The sequence below is a fragment of the Pan troglodytes genome, chromosome 21 (assembly GCF_028858775.2).
Source record: "Pan troglodytes isolate AG18354 chromosome 21, NHGRI_mPanTro3-v2.0_pri, whole genome shotgun sequence".
In the NCBI taxonomy this organism is placed as follows: domain Eukaryota; kingdom Metazoa; phylum Chordata; class Mammalia; order Primates; family Hominidae; genus Pan; species Pan troglodytes.
The window spans coordinates 49,924,068-49,944,975 of NC_072419.2; the positions used below are offsets into that span (position 1 = coordinate 49,924,068).

At 49.1% G+C, this 20,908-nt stretch overlaps 1 protein-coding gene across 3 annotated transcripts in view; it reads left to right on the forward strand.

The window, feature by feature from the left end:
* The first annotated feature begins 8,999 nt into the window (after nucleotides 1–8,999).
* The window catches only part of MYBL2 (MYB proto-oncogene like 2), a 47,886-nt gene continuing 35,977 nt past the window's right edge, over nucleotides 9,000–20,908 (forward strand). The window contains exons 1-2 of one of the 3 annotated variants that reach the window (XM_024352033.3): nucleotides 9,000–9,247; nucleotides 15,817–15,910. In XM_024352033.3, the coding sequence (XP_024207801.2) occupies nucleotides 9,228–9,247; nucleotides 15,817–15,910 (114 nt within the window). In that variant the 5' untranslated portion in view covers nucleotides 9,000–9,227. The remainder of the gene's footprint in view (nucleotides 9,248–15,816; nucleotides 15,911–20,908) is intronic. The other 2 variants (XM_063802979.1, XR_010154234.1) reach the window with 2 other exon arrangements.

The following is a 20,908-nucleotide window of genomic DNA, read 5'->3' on the forward strand; positions in this document are numbered from 1 at the left end:
GGGTCCTGGCACCGAGTCTCTTCAGGAATGCAAGGGATTTGGATTAGATGGTGTCTTAGAGATCTAAATTATCCCCCTTTGCAATTGCATACCTAAAGAAACCGCTAGGGCTGGCATGAGCCTGGAAAAACACAGGCAGGGTTAATGGCCCTGTCCTTTAGTCAGTGGCCCCACACTTCTTCCAGTGACTCAGAAGGGGCCCCTGGAGTCATGCAAATGGAACATATCCATCATGCGCCAAAACGTGCTTGTGTCTCCTTGTAATCCCTTCCTCTCCACAACCATCGTCACTTTAGATTGGTTTCTGTCACTTTAGATTGGTTTCTGTCACTTTAGATTTGTGTGTAACTTCTAGAGTTTTTTTTTTTTTTTTTTGAGGCAGAGTCTCACTCTGTCATCCAGGCTGGAGTGCAATGGCGTGATCTCGGCTCACTGCAACCCCTGCCTCCCAGGTTCAAGTGATTCTCCTGCCTCAGCCTCCCAGGTAGCTGGGATTACAGGCGCCAGCCACCGTGCCTGGCCTAGAGTTTTATATAAATAGTCTTATAGGCCGGGCATGGTGGCTCACGCTTGTAATCCCACCACCTTGGTAGGCCTAGGTGGGTAGATCACTTGAGGTCAGGAGTTTGAGACCAGCCTGACATGGCGAAACCCTCTCTCTACTAAAAATACAAAAATTACCCGGGTGCAGTGGCTCGTGCCTATAATCCCAGCCACCTGGGAGGCTGAGGCAGGGCAATCACTTGAACCCAGGAGGTGGAGGTTGCAGTGAGCCGAGAACATGCCACTGCAGTCCAGCAGGGGCGACAGAGTGAAACTCCATCTCAAAAAAAAAAAAAAAAAAAAATTAGCCTGGCATGGTGGTGTGTACCTGTAGTTCCAGCTACTCAGGAGGCTGAGGTGGGATGATGGCTTGAGCCTGGGAGATGGAGGCTGCAGTGAGCCGAGATCACTCCACTGCCCTCCAGCCTGGACTATAGAGCCAGACCTTGTCTCTAAAAAATTTAAAAATTAAGAAAAAAATCATACAGTATGCTCTCTTTTGCTTCTTTTAGCACAGTTTGTAACTTATTTATATTTTATCAATAATTTATTCCATTTGCTGAGTAGTATTCCACTGTATGGATATATTTGTTTTTTATCTATAATTTGTTTATTCAGTCACCTGTTGACATTTAGGTTGTTTCCAGTTTGGGGTTGTAACAAACAAAGCTATCTAAAAGCTTTGTGTGGAGATATGTATTCATTTTTCTTGGAGTGGCTAGATGATATGATAGGTGTATATTTAAGGTTTTTTTTTCTTCTTTTTTTGAGACAGAGTTTCGCTTTGTTATCCAGGCTGGGGTGCAGTGGTGTGATCTTGGCTCAGTACAACCTCCACCTCCCAGGTTCAAGTGATTCTCTTGCCTCAGTCTCTCGAATAGCTGGGATTACAGGTGCGCACCACCATGTCCAGCCCTTTTTTTTTTTTTTTTTTTGAGATGGAGTCTTGCTCTGTCGCCCAGGCTGGAGGGCAGTTGCGCGATCTCGGCTCACTGCAAGCTCCGCCTCCCGGGTTCACACCATTCTGCCTCAGCCTCCCGAGTAGCTGGGACTACAGGCGCCTGCCACCACGCCCGGCTAATTTTTTGTATTTTTTAGTAGAGACTGGGTTTCACCATGTTAGCCAAGATGGTCTTGATCTCCTGACCTCGTGATCCACCCGCCTAAGCCTCCCAAAGTGCTGGGATTACAAGCGTGAGCCACTGTGCCTGGCCCTATTTAAGTTTTTAAGAAACAGTTTTCAGGCTAGGCATGGTGGCTCAAGCCTGTAATCCCAGCCTTTGGGAGGCCAAGGCAGGTGGATCACGAGGTCAGGAGTTTGAGATCAGCCAGTCTGAGTCACCCCGGTCAACATGGTGAAACCCCGTCTCTACTAAAAATACAAAAATTAGTCAGGTGTGGTGGTGTGTGCCTGTAGTCCCAGCTACTCGGGAGGCCCAAGCAGAAGAATTACTTGAACCTGGGAGGCGGAGGTTGCTGTGAGCCAAGATCTCACCACTGCACTCCAGCCTGGGATACACAGCGAGGCTCTATCTCAAACAAACAAACAAACAAACAACAGTTTTCAAAGTGGTTGTACAATTTTACATTCCCACCAGCAGTATTTGAGAATTCTAATTGCTCCCCATCTTCATCAACATTTGGTATAATTAGTCTTTTTAGTTTTAGCCATTCTAATAGGCATGTAAATCTCATTGTGGTTTTAATTTACATTCCCCTAATTACATGGTATTGAGCATCTTTTCATGTGCTTTTGCCACTGGATATAGGATTTGCAGATGGATCAGATACGTGATGTGAGAGAAGAGTCAATGATTTTGAACCCTTGCCAATCCCTGAGTACTTCCTAATCCCCCTCCTCCTTGCCATGTGCTGGCTATTTCCTGTGCCATTCCCTGCACTGCAAATTCCTAAATCATCCAGCTCTAAAGAGCCTTCAGTGATCCTGTTGGGTGGGCACTCACAGTCCTGGCAATTGATCTTCACCTGTACAGAGCTAATTTTCCACTCATTATCTTCTGTACCAGTTGGTGAGCTTCCTGAGAATATGGATGGTTGGATTTTCTCGTTATGACTAACCTCTAGTTGTAGCCCAGACTCAGACTTTGAGTGTACATCACAAATGGTACTCTCCAATCTCATATCAAGTTGTGGATGTTTTGCTTCAAGCTACCAGCCCTTAGCTATGTGATCAGTGCAATTTACTTAATATCTCTGTGTCTTAATTTGTTTGTTGTTAAAATGTTATCTGCCGCACAGAGTAATAAGCATTAAATGCAAAATAAGCCAGCGCAGTGGCTCATGCCTGTAACTCCAGCAAGTTGGGAAGCTGAAATGGGAGGATTGAACCCAGGAGTTTGAGCTTGTTTGAGCTCAGGAGTTCGAGGCTGCAGTGAGCTATGATGGCACCATTGCACTGCAGCTCCCCAGATTGGAGTGCAGTGGTGCCATCATAACTCACTGCAGCCTCAAACCAGAGTGAGACCCCATCTCTAAAAAAAAAAAAAGGCAAAATGAATGTAAAACTCAATATGGTGCCAGGCACATAGTGTCTTCCCTAAAAAAATCATCCTGTTATTCTTATCTTTTTTTTTTTTTTTTTTTTTTTCCTAGACAGGGTCTCACTCTATCACCCAGCTCAGAGTGCAGTGGCAAGATCTGGGCTCACTGCAACCCCTGCCTCCCAGGTTCAAGCAATTCTTGTGCCTCAGCCTCCCGAGTAGCTGAGACTACAGGTGAGTGGCACCACACCTGGCTAATTTTTGTATTTTCAGTAGAAATGGGGTTTCACCATGTTGGCCAAGCTGGTCTCGAACTCCTAGCCTCAAGTAATCTGCCCACCTTGGCCTTCCAAAGTGCTGGGATTACATGCGTGAGCCACCTTGCCCAGCCAAGCTGTTATTATTTTCTGATCTGAATACTTTGATAGTCCATTTCTGAAACTCAAAGATAGGTGTTTTGCAAATGGTTATTAATGTAATCTCAATCTTTTGAGTAGTAAAAGCTGACATTGGGGGCCTGGCACGGTGGCTCACGCCTGTAATCCCAGCACTTTGGGAGGCCAAAGCAGGTGGATCACCTGAGGTCAGGAGTTCAAGACAAGCCTGACCAACATGGTGAAACCCCATGTTTCTACTAAAAATACAAAATTAGCCAGGTGTGGTGGTACATGCCTGTAATCCCAGCTACTTGGCAGGCTGAGGCAGGAGAATTGCTTGAACCCGGGAGGCAGAGGTTGCAGTGAGCCAAGATCATGGTGCCATTGCACTCCAGCTGGGCAAAAAAGAGCAAAACTGTGTCAAAAAAAAAAAAGCAGGTATTGAATTAGTTTGATTCCTTGAATCAAGTAATTGAATTGCTTTCCTTCCTCCTTCCATTGAGATCCACATTGTTGTAGAAAGTGTCCCTTTCCAGGCTGAGTCCTTGGCCTCTTATGTCTATGTGGCCACTTGTTTGCTACCATGTCTCTGTTCTCTACACTGATGCCCTGGAGTGGGACAGAAGAGTCTGAAAAACATCCCTTTGTTTCAAAATCTCTCTCTCTCATTTTTAGTAGAAACGAGATCTAGCTGTGTTATCCAGGCTGGTCCTGAACTCCTAGCCTCAAACTATCCTTTCACCTTGGCCTCCCAAAGTGTTGGGATTACAGGATTACATGTAAGCCACTGAACCCAGCCAACAGGTGTATGTAATAGTTTAAGGAGACTTGGTATTTAGGTTTTGATTTAACAAATTTTTTTGTACAGACGGGTTGGGGGGGGGGTGTCTCACTATGTTGCCCAGGCTGGTCTCGAACTCCTGGCTTTACACAATCCTTCCACCTTGCCCTCCCAAAGTGCTGGGATTATTACAGGTATGAGTCACTGCGCCTGGTCCCAAATCTCTTTTTGAGACAGAGTCTTGCTCTGTCACCCAGGCTGGAGTGCAGTGGCAGAGTTTGGGCTCACGGCAACCTCCTCCTCCTGGGTTCAAGTGATTCTCATGCCTCATCCTCCTGAGTAGCTGAGACTGCAGGTTCGTGCCACCATGCCCAGGTAATTTTTGTATTTTTAGTAGATATGGGGTTTCACCATGTTGGCCAGGCTGGTCTCAAAGTCCTGACCTCAAAGTAATTTGCCTGCCTTGGCCTTCTAAAGTGCTGGGATTACGGGCATGACCACTGTGCCCAGCCTGAATCTCTTTTGATGACCCATATTTTATGAGATACAACTCAAACTCTAGCATTCCCAGCTTTCTCACTTGAGGTCCAAGCCTTTTTAACTCTCCAGCCCAAATGTTAGCTTTGTAACATTGCATCCACTCAATTTAAATGGAATGTGTAAAACCCCTTCCATGAGTACCTACCAGAAGCCAAGCTATAGTAAAGGTCTGAAGCTTAAAATGTGCACAGGCTGTCCTTTCTCTTGAGAGAGAAATAAAATGGTGGAGGAAGTGTGATGAGGACAAGAATGATAAGGAGGATGCTCTGGAGGTGGAGGGGGAAGACTCCAGCCAGAAGGGCCATGTGATTCTACTTATCATCAATCAGTGTTTGGTGTCCAAGCTGGTGCTGAGCCCTGAGCATTTAATAAGTTGATTTGACCCTTATCTTCCCAACACAGGGTCAGGCCTGGGGGTTGGGGCAAATTGTGGAATAACCAAATACCTGGAGCCTCCCTGTCCAAGGAGGGCGTGTTCAGGAAAAGTTTCCCAGCAGAGATAAATTCTGTATGTTATTAGTCCAGAGTCCAGGGACCACTCCCAGGTGTGGTTTCACTCGGGACACTGGGAATCCTCTCTCCAGGGGATATCTGTTGGTATGATGATAACTGGAGAGGAAATGTGTGAAGATCATCAGATTCCATCTGGCACTAGGGTGATCTCCCTGCTGCCTGACTCACAGCACTGACTCCAGGCTTCTTTGGCTCTGGGGCATTGGTTAACTGGCCCCAGTTCCAGGTTGCAAGTGCACTCTGTAGCTGTTCCCTGCCTCTTGCTTTGGGCAGATACCTTGCCCAAGCTGTCAGGTCCTGCCTCTCCCTGAAATGGGATGACTAATGTGTGGACCTCAAAGGATAAGAGTGAGGGCAGCTGAAGAATTACAGTAGTAATAATAGCTAACAGTAATATAGTTCTTTTTTTGCTGGGCGCGGTGGCTAACGCCTGTAATCCTAGCACTTTGGGAGGCCGAGGTGGGTGGATTGCCTGAGATCAGGAGTTTGAGACCAGCCTGGGGAACATCGTGAAACCCCGATCTCTATTAAAATACAAAAAATTAGCCAGGCGTGGCGGAGTGCTTCTGTAACCCCAGCTACTCAGGAGGCTGGGGTTATTGAGACGGAGTCTTGCTCTGTTGCCAAGGCTGGAGTGCAGTGGCACGATCTCAGCTCACTGCAACCTCCACCTCCCGGGTTCAAGTGATTCTCCTGCCTCAGCCTCCTGAGTAGCTGGGGTTACAGGTGCATGCCGCCACACCCGGCTAATATTTTATATTTTTAGTAGAGATGGGGTTTCACCATGTTGGCCAAGCTGGTCTCAAACTCCTGACCTTAGGTGACTCACTCGCCTCAGCTTCCCGAACTGCTGGGATTACAGGCATGAGCCACTGTGCCCGGCCAATATAGCTCTCATTATGTGCCAGGAACTGTTTTTGGTGCTTTACACATATTAATTTATTTAATCATATAATTACCTACAAAGTATAGTGATTAAGAGCATAGACTCTAGAACTAGACAGGCCAGGTTTGAATCCCTGCTCTGCCATTTACTAGCACTGTGACCTTGGGGAAGTCTGTGCCTCAGTTTTCCCATCTGCTAAAAGAGGATAATCCCAGTATCTACCTCATAGAGTTGTTACAAGGATTAAATGAGTTACAATTTATAAACAGAATGCTGGCTGGAAATATTAGCTGGGCATGGCGGCGTGCTCCTGTAACCCCAGTTACTTGGGAGGCTGATAGTTTAAAAACTATCTAAAATTTTGATAAATCCCATTTTTCCAGGTGAGAAAACTGAGGCACAGAAGAGTTAGGTAATTGGCTGGGCATGATGGCTCATGCCTGTAATCCCAGCACTTTGGGAGTCTGAGTCGGGTAGATCACCTGAGGTCAGAAGTTCAAGACCAGCCTGGCCAACATGATGAAAACCCATCTCTACAAAAATACAAAAAATAGCCAGGCATGCTGGCACATTCCTGTAGTCCTAGCTACTTGAGAGGCTGAGGTGGGAGAATCATTTGAATCCGGGAAGTGGGGGTTGCAGTGAGCCAAGATCACACCACTGCACTCCAGTCTGGGCAATAAAGCAAGACTGGGTCTAAAAAAAAAAAAAAAAAGTTAAGTAATTTGCCTAAGATACCGCAACTGAATGGTGGAGCTGGGACTCAAACCCCAGGAAGTTTGGCTGTGGAGGCTGTGCTTTCAATGAAGTGGGCATGTCCACATTAATTACTTTATAAGGGGAGTGGGCGGGAGAAACCCTGAATTAAGTGATGTGGAAGCTTCTAGCACTTAAGATGTGAGTTAGTCTTCCTTCTTCTGTGGTAAGTGAAGTTTGCAGCAGCTGGTGGCTGGACTGTCCCCAGGTGGCCAGCAGCTTCTGGAAGGGGGCTCTGAGGCCTGAACAGGGGCTAAAAGGCTGGGGTTTGGTTTGGTTTCTTCAGCGTCCTGTCTCAGAGCTCATTTGTCTTCCTCTCAGCACTGCTCCCAGGAAGTCCAGTGTGACTTGATCCTTGGTACTTGGTAAATGTCAATCTAATATAGAAAACCTTTGCTAAATCTCAAGGAGAGACAGTCTCACTGTCTGTCGCCCAGGCTGGAGTGCAGTGGCGGGATGACAAGGGCTTGAGCCCCTCGAACTCCTGGGCTCAAGCAATCCTCCTGCCTCTGCCTCCCAAGTAGCTGGGATTACAGGCATTCACCACCACAGCCAGGTAATTTCTTAATTTTTTGTAAAGACAGGGTCTCACTCTGATCCCCAGGCTGGTCTCAAACTTTTGGACTGAATCAGTTCTCCCACCTCAGCCTCCCAAACTGCTAGGATTACTGGCATGAGCCACTAAATCTGGGCTAATCTCTGGGAGTTTAAACCCAAGGTAAACAATTCAATTCAACAAACCTTTGCCTGGGGCTTCTTATGTCAGGTCTTCTACTGGGCCCTGGAGATACTGGTGTGCATCGAGAGGCCACCTGGACCTCAGGATGCTCCCAGTTCAAAGGGGGAAATGCAGAAGTCTACAGGCAGATTGTGGGCAGTGGACCCCAAATTAAATAGGAATCAGCCACGTGGGAGGGGCAGGAAGTGTTCCTGCCCTGGGTAATGGCTCAGGCAAAGGCAAAGAGGCCGTTTCTTTTGGCCAGGGCTGGGTGGTGGTCTGGAAGATCAGATAAATGTGATTGTGGAGTAAGGAATTTACCCTGAGGGAGAGGAGGATGGTTTTAAATTCTGGAAAGAGCTCACGCCTGCAATCCCAGCACTTTGGGAGGACAAAGCGGCAGGATCTCTCGAGCCCAGGAGTTTCTAGACCAGTCTAGGCAACAGCAACATAGCAAGACACCCCCTTCTCTTAAAAAAAAAAAAAAAAAAGCGCGGTGGCTCACTCCTGTAATTCCAGCACTTTGGGAGGCCGAGGCGGGCGGATCACGAGGTCAGGAGATCTATACCATCCTGGCCAACATGGTGAAACCTCGTCTCTACTAAAACACTAAAAAAAAAAAAAAAAAAACAAAAATTGCGGGGCGTGGTGGCGTGCGCCTGTAGTTCCAGCTACTTGGGAGGCTGAGGCTGGGGAGTCGCTTGAACCCGGGAGGTGGAGGTTGCAGTGAGTCAAGATCGCGCCACTGCACTCCAGCCTGGCGACAAAGCGAGACACCGTCTCAAAAAAAAAAAAAAAAAAAAAAAAAATCAGCCGTGTGTAGTGGCGAGTGCCTGGTCTTAGCTACTCGTGAGTTGAGGTAGGAGGATCGCTTGAGCCTAGGAGGTGGAGGTTGCAGTGAGCTATGATCGCGAAACTGCACTCCAGCCTGGGCGACAGAGCAAGACCCTGCCTCTAAGAAAAATGAACAACAAAAAATAAAGTCTATTAAGGAGGGTCTCTTGGAGGCAGGAGAGGAAGCAGGGAGAGGCACAGGTAGGGTGAGGAGCCGCTTTAGGGTGCGGCTCTAGGGACCCAGGAGTGGCTTGGACTAGCGTGGGGGATTCCGCCCTGGCGCTTTCCCTGGCTGGCTCTCCCATGCTCGCGCCTCGCTCCCCTTCCTCGGTCTTCGCTATGTGGGATACTCCTGGGCCGCCCCGGACTGACACCTGAGCCAGGCCTCGGTCACATCCCGGCCCGCTCCACAACTCCGAAGTCGCGGCCGCCGCCCCTGTCCTGCAGCCGGCCCTGGAGGGTCTGGGCAGGTGCCGCCCCGCAGGCCCCGCCCCGCCCCTGGCTCCGCCCCTCACTCAGGCCCCTCCCCCGGCGCCCGCGCGCCAGGACCGGGCGGCGCCGACGCGCTTGGCGGGAGATAGAAAAGTGCTTCAACCCGCGCCGGCGGCGACTGCAGTTCCTGCGAGCGGGGAGCGCGGGACCTGCTGACACGCTGACGCCTTCGAGCGCGGCCCGGGGCCCGGAGCGGCCGGAGCAGCCCGGGTCCTGACCCCGGCCCGGCTCCCGCTCCGGGCTCTGCCGGCGGGCGGGCGAGCGCGGCGCGGTCCGGGCCGGGGGGATGTCTCGGCGGACGCGCTGGTGAGACGAGCCGGGAGGACTTGGGCCCCTCCCCCTCCCTTTAACTCACCCCTCCCCCACCCAGCTACCCCCGACCCTCCCCAGGCTCCCACCAAGCTGGGGTGTGTGTGTGTGTTGGGGGCGGGGTGTTTCCGCGGAAATGCTGCGTCCTGGGCCCTCTGAGGCAGGGGCGCGCGTAAAGCTGGGGGGCTCTTGGGCGTCCCTCGCGGCTCCCCAGGCCTGTTGGGCCTCGGAGCTGGGACGGGCGGGTCTCCTGGGACCCGGGCCAAGCCGTGCATGATGTCATTTTGTCTCCCGCCTAATTGCGGGATGGGGGTGGGCCGGCCGGTGTCAGCTGGCAGGGCCTTCGCCGGCGAGGGAGGCGACCCCTGGGAGCGAGAGGGAGTCTTCAAGTCCCAGCCAGTGGGAGACCGAGCCTGGGAGGCACTTGTTGCAGCCTAGTTTTGGGTCAACTTGGTGGGTGGGCTTTGCTCCTTAACATTCCGGGAAGCACAGAGTCCCCCAAGCCCTCTCCCCTGGACTGAGAAGGGTGCTGAGTTGGGGGCTCTTTTGTCTCTCCCACCTGGGTTCCGCGCCCCAGCTTGGTTCGGTTTGAGACCTCTCTTCCTGTTCCCACGAGGAGTTTTGGGCAGCTGGGGTTGAAGGTGCGGGGGAGAGAGAGAGTCCCTGGGGCAAAGGCAGGAACTGCGGTCTCCATTTTACTTATTTCCCCAGAGACTTAAGTGGCAGAGCCGAGCCCGGAGCCAGGTCTGTGGCTCCAGATCCCTGTCTTACACCTGTGCGCCTGGGGCCTGAGCTCCAAGCTTTTCAGCCTGCCTGGGAGACAGGACAGTGGGGTCCTGACCTCTTCCCTGCCTGGATCGCTGCAGCTCAGATAACCTTCGGTCCCTCTTTTTTTTTTTTTTTTTTTTTTGAGAAGGAGTCTCGCTCTGACGCCCAGGCTGGAGTGCAGTGGCGCGATCTTGGCTCACTGCAACCTCCGCCTCCCAGGTTCAAGCGATTCTCCTGCCTCAGCCTCCCGAGTAGCTGGGACTTCAGGCGCGTGTCACCACGTCGGGCTAATTTTTTGTATGTTTAGTAGAGACAGGGTTTCACCATGTTAGCCAGGATGGTCTCGATCTCCTGACCTTGTGTTCCGCCCGACTCGGCCTCCCAAAGTGCTGGGATTACAGGCGTGAGCCACCTTGCCCGGCCAACCTTCGGTCCCTCTTTAGACGATAGCCTCATCTAAAGATGAAGCCTTCCATCCCTCTAGATTTTTGCCCTTTCAGGCTGAGGATAGGGATCTGAGCACAGGGACTGTGTTCCTCAGGCCCCACTTTCCCAGGGCAGCGCCAATGTCCAGGAAGAGTTTTCTGTTCAGGCGCCTATCAGACCCTGCCCTGGTTTTTTGTTTTTTTTTTGTTTGTTTGTTTGTTTTGTTTTTGAGGCAGGGTCTCCGTCTGCAGTCCAGGCCGGAGTGCTGTGGTGCTGTCATAGCTCACTGTAGCCTCAACCTCCCAGGTTCAAGTGATCTTCCCAACTCAGCCCGCTGGGACTGCAGGCTGAGTAGCTGGGACTATGGGCACGGGCCGCCACAACTGGCTAATTTATTTAATTATTTAGGAGACAGAGCCACTCTGTGTTGCCCAGGCTGGAGTGCAGTGGCACAATCTCGGCTCACTGCAGCCTCTGCCTCCCGGGTTCAAGGAATTCTGTCTCAGCCTCCCAAGTACCTGGGACTATGGGTGCACGCCGCCACGCCTGGCTAATTTTTTGGATTTTTAGTAGTGACGGGTTTCACTGTGTTGCTCAGGCAATCCGCCCGCCTTGGCCTCACAGAGTGCTAGGATTACAGGCGTGAGCCACCGCGTCTGGCGTGTTTTATTTTGTGTAGAGATGGAAGGGGGCGGGAGTGGCCTCGCGTTGTGTCTCACCTCACTATGTTACCCAGGCTGGTCTCGAACTCCTGGCTTCCAGGGATTCTCCCCCCTTGGCCTCCCAAAGTGTCGGGATTACAGGTGTGAGCCACCTAGCCTGGCGCCATCCTGATTTTTTGTTCAGGAAGAGTTATTCCAGGAGTGACTGCCTCTAGACCACCCCAGGTCCTGGGCTACTTCTCCCATGAGGGGCTCAGTGGAGGAACCCCTCCCGTGTGAATGGTGGCAGCTCCACAGCCCTCAGCCCATTTCCTGGCCACTTGCTGTAACTCTCCTCTGCCCTAGTGCCCCACTTCCCGCTTTGTCTCTGACTCACCCCTGTCCTGGAGCAGAGCCCAGCACGTTGAAGGGCAAAAGGTAGGGTATGTTGGACCACAATGTGGTTGCCACCACTAACTGGACTCAACTTTTTCAGCTGGGATTAGGATGTGAGGACTTGCAGGTGTCTGGAGTTAGGAAGGTTCAGAGCCTGGCTCTATGAACTTGGCAGGTGGCCTCACCCCTCTGAGCCTCAATTTCCGCATCTGTTAAGGGGGATAATGAGAATGTGGGTGAAGTTGATGGCCAGCACGTATGGTAAAGTATATCATCTCACAGAAATGCCCCAGCTGTCTGAGATGCTGACCCTATCAAACAGCATTGGAGGCTGGGTGTGGTAGCTCATGCCTGTAATCCCAGCACTTTGGGAGGCCAAGAGTTCAAGACCAGCTTGACCAACATGGTGAAACTCCTCGTCTCTACCAAAAATACAAAAATTAGCCGGGCGTGGTGGTAGGCGCCTGTAATCGCGGCTATTCGGGAGGCTGAGGCAGGAGAATTCACTTGAACCCAGGAGGCAGAGGTTGCTGTGAGTCGAGATCATGCCACTGCACTCCAGCCTGGGTGACAAAGCGAGACTCTATCTCAAAATAAATAAATAAACAAACAAACAAACAGCATTGGAGCACCAGGGAGTGTCCATGCAGACATCATTTCATCCTTGAAAGAATATTTGCTGACCTTCTGTTAGAAGCCAGGCCTTTGTGCTGGATGCTGGAGAAGCAAAGATGGTTTCTGTCACGAGCTGTCTGGGGGCAGTTGATTTTAAAGCCAGCTTCATTCTGTTATTAGTATCTTCTGGATTTTTGCCTTCTATGTTGAAGTGGTGGAGGACCCATGAACTGGGTCAGGAATGAATTCCAGATCCTTCTGTATTGCTGACTGTAGACACCGTCCCTCCTTTCCTATTTCTGAAAATTTTTTTCTTTTGAAATTGGGTCTTGCCTGGCCTAAAAAATTTAATTAGTATTTCTTATTGACTAATAGGCAGCAGCTTTGCACATTTTTTCATTTATTTGTATATTCAGTCAGTCCCTGGGCAAACATTTCTTAAGCCCTTTTGGTGATAAACCCTGGGATGCCAAGGTGGAGCTGACCTTTGTAGATGATGTGGAGGAGACAGGCAGTTGCAGAGTAAGGGCCCGAGACAGGAGGGTTTCCCATGTGCTATGGAAGTATAGGAGTGACTCTAGGAAGCAACGGTGAGCTCTGGAGAACAAGGAGAAGGTAATGTGGATAGCACAGTAGGCCTTCTTTCATTTGGTCACAAGACCTAGACTTGCCTTGTTTGGAAACCTGTAAGCTTTTTCCAGTTTACAAATGTCTGACCTAGCAACTTACCTGACCAACGTGACCTGATGCAGGTCCTGTCGGGTGGAGTTGGGGAAAGATTACTAACCTTCCTCAAGCACCTGACATCTCTGGAGGTGGATCCTATGATTTCTTTTTTTTTTTTTTTGAGACGGAGTCTCCCTCTGTTGCCCAGGCTGCAGTGCAGTGGCACGATCTTGACTCACTGCAACCTCTGCCTCCTGGGTTCAAGCAATTCTCCTGCCTCAGTTTCCCGAGTAGCTAGGACTACAGGTACATGCCACCATGCCCAGCTAATTTTTGTGGGTTTTTATTTTATTTTTTTTTGAGATGGAGTCTCGTCTGTCGCCCAGGCTGGAGTGCAGTGGCACAATCTCTGATCTCTGCTCACTGCAACCTCCGCCTCCTGGGTTCAAGCAGTTTTTCTGCCTCAGCCTCTCGAGTAGCTGGGATTACAGGCGCATGCCACCACACCCAGCTAATTTTTTTGTATTTTTAGTAGAGACATCATTTCACCATGTTGACCAGGCTGGTCTCGAACTCCTGACCTTGTGATCCACCCACCTCGGCCTCCCAAAGTGCTGGGATTACAGGTATGAGTCACCGCGCCCGGCTGATTTCCATTTTTTTTTGTGTGTGTGTGTGTGTGAGATGGAGTTTCGCTCTTGTTGCCCAGGCTAGAGTGCAATGGCTTGATCTTAGCTCACCGCAACCTCCGCCTCCCAGGTTCAAGCGATTCTCCTGCCTCAGCCTCCTGAGTAGCTGGGATTACAGGCATGCACCATCACGCCCGGCTAATTTTGTATTTTTAGTAGAGACGGGGTTTCTCCATGTTGGTCAGGCTAGTCTCGAACTCCTGACCTCAGGTGATCTGCCTGCCTTGGCCCCAAAGTGCTGGGATTACAGGTGTGAGCCACCACACCTGGCCCGATTTCCATTTTTGTAACTATTAAACTGGATAAATACGAGGATTTTTTGGAGCAACTTGGAAGATTGCCTGGTAGAGTAAAAACACTCAGAATTCAAAGCAGCTCGTACTGTTTTTTTTTTTTTTTTTCCCCTATAGCCGTGTTAGAAGATATTGTACACTGGGCCGGGCGCGGTGGCTCACGCCTGTAATCCCAGCCCGTTGGGAGGCCAAGGCGGGTGGATCACGAGGTCAGGAGTTCAAGACCAGCCTGGTCAAGATGGTGAAACCCTGTATCTGCTAAAAATACAAAAAAAATTAGCCGGGCGCGGTGGCAGGCGCCTGTAATCTCAGCTATTCAGGAGGCTGAGGCAGGAGAATCGCCTGAACCTGGGGGGCAGAGGTTACAGTGAGCTGAGATGTCGCCACTTCACTCTAGCCTGGGTGACAGAGTGAAACTCCGTCTCAAAAAAAAAAAAATAGATACTGTACACTGATTTTTCTCTCCATTAATTATGCCTGTGTGTAGGCAATTGTACACTGATTTTTCTCTCCATTAATTATGCCTGTGTGTAGGCAAGGATTGAAAAGGGATTTGCAAAAATGGACATAAGCCAGACACGGTGGTGCACACCTGTAATCCAAGTTACTTTGGAAGGCTGAGGCAGGAGGATCCCTTGAGCCCAGGAGTTCAAGACCAGTCTGGGCAGCATACTGAGACCCTGTCATTACAAAAAAAAAAAAAATCAACACACGAAAAAACAACTTGGCCAGTCACAGTGGCTCAGGCCCGTAATACCAGCACTTTGGGAGGCCAAGGTGGGAGGATTGTTTAAGGCCAGGAGTTCCAGATGAGCCTAGGCAAAATAGTGAGATGTTTCTACAAAAAAATACAAAATAGCCAGGCATAGTGTCATATGCAAGTTGTTCCAGGTACTTGGGAGGCTGAGGTGGGAGGATTGGATTGCTTGAGCCTAGGAGTTGGAGGCTGCAGTGAGCTGTGATTATGCCACTACATTCCAGTCTGGGTGACGGAGCCAGACTCTGTCCCTAAAAGAAGAAAAACAACAAATGGACATAGAGAATATATTCAGAATTTTTTTTCCAAATAACTAATATCTCTTAAAATCTTGATGCCTGTTAACTTCATCAACTTTATTCCTTAAAATATCCATGCAGGTTTGTTACTGAAAGGAAAAAGCGATAGTCTGATTTTGAACATAATATTCTTGGTGAAATCTTAACTTTCTTTTTCCTTTGCTTTTTTTGAGACAGTCTTGCTTTGTCACCCAGGCTGGAGTGCAGTGACATGATCTCGGCTCATTGCAACCTTCACCTCCCGGGTTCAAGCAATTCTTCTGCCTCAGCCTCCTGAGTAGCTGAGATTACAGGCATGCGCCACCGCACCCAGCTAATATTTGTATTTTTAGTAGAGATGGGGTTTCACTGTGTTTGATCAGGCTGGTCTTGAACTCCTGACCTCAAGCAATCCACCCACCTTGGCCTCCCAAAGTGCTGGGATTACAGGTTTGAGCCACTGTGACTGGCCTCTTTTTTTTTTTTTTTTTTTTACAGCTTTTGAAATCACTAGGGCATTCCTGAAAATAAAAAAGAAGAAAGTAGCTCTTAACCCTATTTCATTAAAAAATTTAAAAAGAGGTGAGGTCGGGTGTGGTGGCTTATGCCTATAGTCCCAACACTTTGGGAGGCCGTGGTGGGAGGATTGCTTGAGCCCAGGAGTTCAAAACCACCCTGGGCAATATGGTGAGACCCCGTCTCTACAAAAAATACAAAAGTTAGCCGGGTGTGGTGGCATACCCCTGTAGTCACAGCTACTTAGGAGGCTGGGGCGGGAGGATCATTTGAGTCCAGGAGTTCAAGGCTGCAGTGAGCTACGATCATGCCACACTGAATTCCAGCCCAGTGACAGAGTGAGACCCTGTCTCAATAAAAATAAGTGAAGCAGAAGTGCCTATGTCTTAAAAAGAAGAAAAAGTAAGAGCCTCTCTCCCCCAGACCTTTCCCTAGGGTGGGCTGGCCGCTGCCTACACGTTCTCCATTATGTAAAACATATGGACACACCATCCTTGACCCTTGGCCTGCTTTCCCCATAGCGAGGATCTGGATGAGCTGCACTACCAGGACACAGATTCAGATGTGCCGGAGCAGAGGGATAGCAAGTGCAAGGTCAAATGGACCCATGAGGAGGTGAGTGCCATGGGGAAGAGAGGGTTGATGGCAGCTGGGGGCTGTCCAGAGGAACTGAGCCTGGAGTGTCTACCTGATGTCTCATCAGATGGGATGAAGAGGAGGAGCCGGTGAAGGAAGGGATGGGTCCTCTGATTGTCCTCATGCCTCTTCTCAGAGCATTCTGGGGGACTCTCAATTCTGAGGACTCAGTGGGTGGGAAGGGGATGTGTGTCCTAGACCTCAGGGCCCATTGTGTCTCCTGAGCAGCTGCCATGTTCTATGTCATGGACATTGATTGTGCTTTTTGCCTTTTGACTGCTAGGAGGTTTGGCCAAGTCTGTAACTCCCCCCCCTTTTCTTTTTTTTTTTTTTTGAGACAGAGTTTCGCTTTTGTCACCCAGGCTAGAGGGCAATGGCATAATCTCAGCTCACTGCAACCTCTGCCTCCTGGGTTCAAGCGATTCTCCTGCCTCAGCCTTCCGAGAAGGTGCGATTACAGGCGTGAGCCACCACATCCAGCTAATTTTTTTTTTTTTTTTTGAGACAGTCTCGCTTTGTCACCCAGGCTGGAGTATAGTGGCATGATCTTGGCTCACTGCAACCTCTGCCTCCCAGGTTCAAGCAATTCTCCTGCCTCAGCCTCCCGAGTAGCTGGGATTGCAGGCATGCGCCACCATGCCCAGCTAATTTTTTTTTTTTTGTATTTTTAGTAGATACGGGGGCTTCACCATGCTGGCCAGGCTGGTCTCGAACTCCTGACCTCATGATCTGCCCGCCTCGGCCTCCCAAAGTGCTGGGATTACAGGCGTGAGCCACCGCACCCGGCCTTAATTTTTGTATTTTTTAGTAGAGACGGAGTTTCACCATGTTGGCCAGGCTAATCTCGAACTCCTGACCCCAGGTGATCCGCCTGCCTCGGCCTCCCAAAGTGCTGGGATTACAGGCATGAGTAACTGCACCCTGCCAACTCCCACTTTCTTTTTCTAAAATAATTAACTGTATTGAACCTTCTGACATCAAGCCCTGAATTGGTTTCCTTCTAGCTCCATCTTTTTATTTTATAATAAATGTGATTGAAATATAATTTATATGTAATCATATGCAATCAAATGCCCTTTTTAAAATTCCTTTTTGAGACAGGGTTTTTGCTCTGTCACCCAGGCTGGAGTGCCGTGCTAGCATGGCTCACTGTAGCCTCAACTTTCTGGGCTCAAGCAATCCTCCCCCGTCAGCCTCCTGAGTAGCTGGAACCACAGGCATGCGCCACCACGCCTGGCTAATTTTTGTATTTTTTGTAGAGACAGGGTCTCGCCATGTTGCCCAGGCTGGTCTCAAACTTCTAGGCTCAAGCATTTCTCCCACCTCAGGCTTCCAAAGTGCTAGGATTATAGGTATGAGCCACTGTCCCTGGCCAAATGCCCCTTTTTATGGTGAACAGTTTGATGAGTTTTTTTTCTTTTTTTTTTTTTTGAGATGGAGTCTCTGTCTCCCAGGCTGGAGTGCAATGGCGTGATCTCCACTCACTGCAACTTCCGCCTCCTGGGTTCAAGTGATTCTCCTGCCTGAGCCTCCTGAGTAGCTAGGATTACAGGCACCCGCCATCATGCCCAGCTAATTCTTGTATTTTTGTAGAGATGGGGTTTCACCATGTTGGCCAGGCTAGTCTTGAACTCCTGACCTCAAGCAATCCACCCACCTTGGCCTCCCAAAGTGCTGGGATTACAGGCGTGAGCCACTACGGTGAGCCGGTTTGATCACTTTTGACAAATGCATATACCAATGTAAGCACCACCCTGATTATCCCAAGAAGTTTTCTGTGGTCCTTTGTGGTCAGGCTTCCCCAGCTCCAGGCAATTGCTGATTTGATTTGTTTTGCCTTTTTCTTTTTGGGGTGTGTGTGTGTGTGTGTGTGTGTGTGTGTGGTTTTTAACTTTAGGTTCAGGGGTATATGTGCAGGTTTATTATATAGGTAAATTGCATGTCGTGGGAGTTTGATGTACAGGTTATTTTGTTACCTAGGTAATAAGCGTGGTACCCAATAGGTAGTTTTTTTTTTTTTTAAGGCAGTCTCTCTCTGTTGCCCAGGCTGTAGTGCAGTGGTGTGATCTCAGCTCACTGCAACCTCTGCCTCCTGGGTTCAAGTGATTCTCCTACCTCAGCCTCTCAAGTAGCTGGGATTACAGGCACGTGCCACCACGCCTGGTAAATTTTTGTATTTTTAGTAGAGACAAGGTTTCTACTTGTCTCTACTAAAATGTTCACCAGGCTGATCTTGAACTCCTGACCTCAGGTGATCTTCCCACTTCAGCCTCCTGAAGTGCTGGGATTACAGGCGTGAGCCACTGCACCCAGCCCCAATAGGTAGTTTTTTGATCCTCATCCTCCTCCCACCCTCCACCCTCAAGTAGGCCCTGGTCTCCTTGTTCCCTTCTTCGTGTCCATGTGTATTCAGTGTTTGGCTCTTACTTATAGATGAGAATATGCGGTATTTGGTTTTCTGTTCCTGTGTTTGCTTAGGATAATATGTTTTCCTGTTCTTGAATCTTCTATAAATGAAATCATACGGTTACATTCTTTGCACCTGGCTTTTGCTCAGCATTGTGTTGGGTGATTCAGTAACTTGTCCTTTTCTGTCACTGGATAGTAGTCCATTGTATGGGTATACCACACAGCGTTTCACCTGTTGATGGATGTTTGGACTGTTTGCAGTTTTTGGCTATCGTGTATAGCGCTACCTTGAAGATTCTTGCATAAGTCTTTTTGCAAATACATGTTTCCCTTTCTTTTGGGAAGATAGGTATGGTCATGGGGTAGGTGTATGTTTAGTTTTACAGAAACTGCCTTTTTCTTAATTGATTGTACCATTTTAGACTTCTACTGGCCTTTTTATTTTACCTCAGTTTTTCTTAGTGTCTTCAGTTCTTCAGTGTTTTTTGTTTTGTTTTGTTTTCAACCCACAGTTAACATCATAGATGTCTTTAATTTTAGGATTGGGTTTTTTTTTTTTTTTGTATTGTATTATTTGTATTGCTTTTGTTTTTTGTTTTTAAATAGAGAAGAGGGTCTTGCTATGTTGCCCAGGCTGGTCTCCTGGGCTCAAGCAATCTTCCTGCCTTGGCCTCCCAAAGTGTTGGGATTACAGGCAGAAGCCACCATGACTAGCTTGTTTTGTTTTTTCTAAAACTTGCTGTGTGAGTGGTAAACTCCTTTTAAATCATGAAAGATGTTTTTCCAGATGCGTGCAAAGCAAACCTTTTCTGCTCATCCTGTTGTGGACCAGGGACTATATTTGGCTCTTGTGGGCTTAGAAGAATAAACAAGACCAAGTTCCTACCCCAGAGCAGATTTCTCTCTGGAATGGAGAGATAAGACCGTGTGCAGGTCCCTGGAATGTGCTGTGGTCATCCGCGGCACCGGTAGGATCAGTGTCTGTTGGTTCTCACTGTTGTAGCTCTGGGCACCTGATAATTGTAAGATGAGTGGATGGCAAGTACCTTTAGAAGGAGAGATTACTGCTGCCTGAAGAGGTTAAGGAAACTTATGTGGAGAAAGTGACCTTTGAGCTAAGGATGAGGATTTGGAAATTTAGCAGTGAGGGAAGACCTACAGTGTGCAAAAAGTGGGTAAGTCAGATCAGGAAAGGGGCTATAGGTGGAGGAAAGCCAGTACAGGAGGCCAGTTTGGTTGGAGGGAAGGGTCCTTGAAGGGGAGAAATGGTTGACGGAGATGAAAGGATACACTGGGGCTGATTCCTCAAGGGCCTTGAATGTTGGGCTTAGAAGCTGTAGGATTGTTCAGCTCTCAATGCAGAGCCAGGTTAGCTTGGTTTTTGGTTTGTTTTTTCTAACTCTGAACTGGACAAAGATGGAAGGTTTTTAATGCAGGGAGTGATGTGAATGTAGCCGGGCTTCAGGGGAGTTCATCTGCTGTGTGGGGGATCGATAAGAGAGATGGGTGGCCTGGCGTGGTGGCTCACGCCTGTAATCCCAGCACTTTGGGAGGCTGAGATGGGTGGATCACCTGAGATTAGGAGTTCCAGACCAGCCTGGCCAACATGGCTGAATCCTGTCTCTACTAAAAATACAAAAAATTAGCTGTGTGTGGTTGTGGGCACCTGTAATCCCAGCAATTTGGGAGGCTGAGGTAGGAGAATCACTTGAACCCAGAGGCGGAAGTTGCAGTGAGCTGAGATCGCACCATTGCACTCCAGCCTGGACAACAAGAGCTAAACTCCGTCTCAAAAAGAAAAAAAAAAAAAAACATATAGAGCACAGGCTGGGGCTGAGAGACCAGTGCTGAGGGAGTGGGAGAGGGCGCTGTGCCAGGCAAGCAAGAGGTGGCTGTGGAGAGGGCAGTGCGGGGATGGAGCTGACCACGTTGGGGAGTCCCAGGGTGGGTGGGAAGAATGTAAGTTTGGAAATGATAGTATCCAGGTCAGTTGTCAGGGAGGGTGGTGGTGCCAGAAATGGACTGGGGAACACAGAAGGAAGCAGGTAAGAGCCTGGCCAGGGCAGGGAGGGGGCATGGTATAGGTAGGGAAGGGTGTCCTGGGCTGGCTCACCCAGAGAATTTATGGTGACTTTGCCCAGCCTGTGCTGGTTCTGGCCAAGCTGTAGTTGAGGGCTTTGATACCTGTCGTGGGCCACGTTGTGACCAATTTTTCTGTCTAGGAGCATGTATACATATATACACATATAAATTTGTATGTGTGACAAAACCACCTCACTTTAAATTTATCCCCTTTTCCTCCCCCTTAAATCTACCCCTTAACCATCTTTAACTTTGTAGTTCAGTGGTGTTAAGTATTTTCAGATTGTTTTGCAAAAGATCTCTAAAACTTTTTCATCTTTGAAATTGGAAACGAGGCTGAGTGTGGTGGTTTATGCCTGTAAACCGAGTACTGTGGGAGGCCGAAGCGGGAGGATTGCCTGAGTGTAAGAGTCCTAGACCAGCTGGGAAAACATAGCAAGACCCTATCATTAAAAACAAAACAAAAAATACCCACCAACTTGGTGG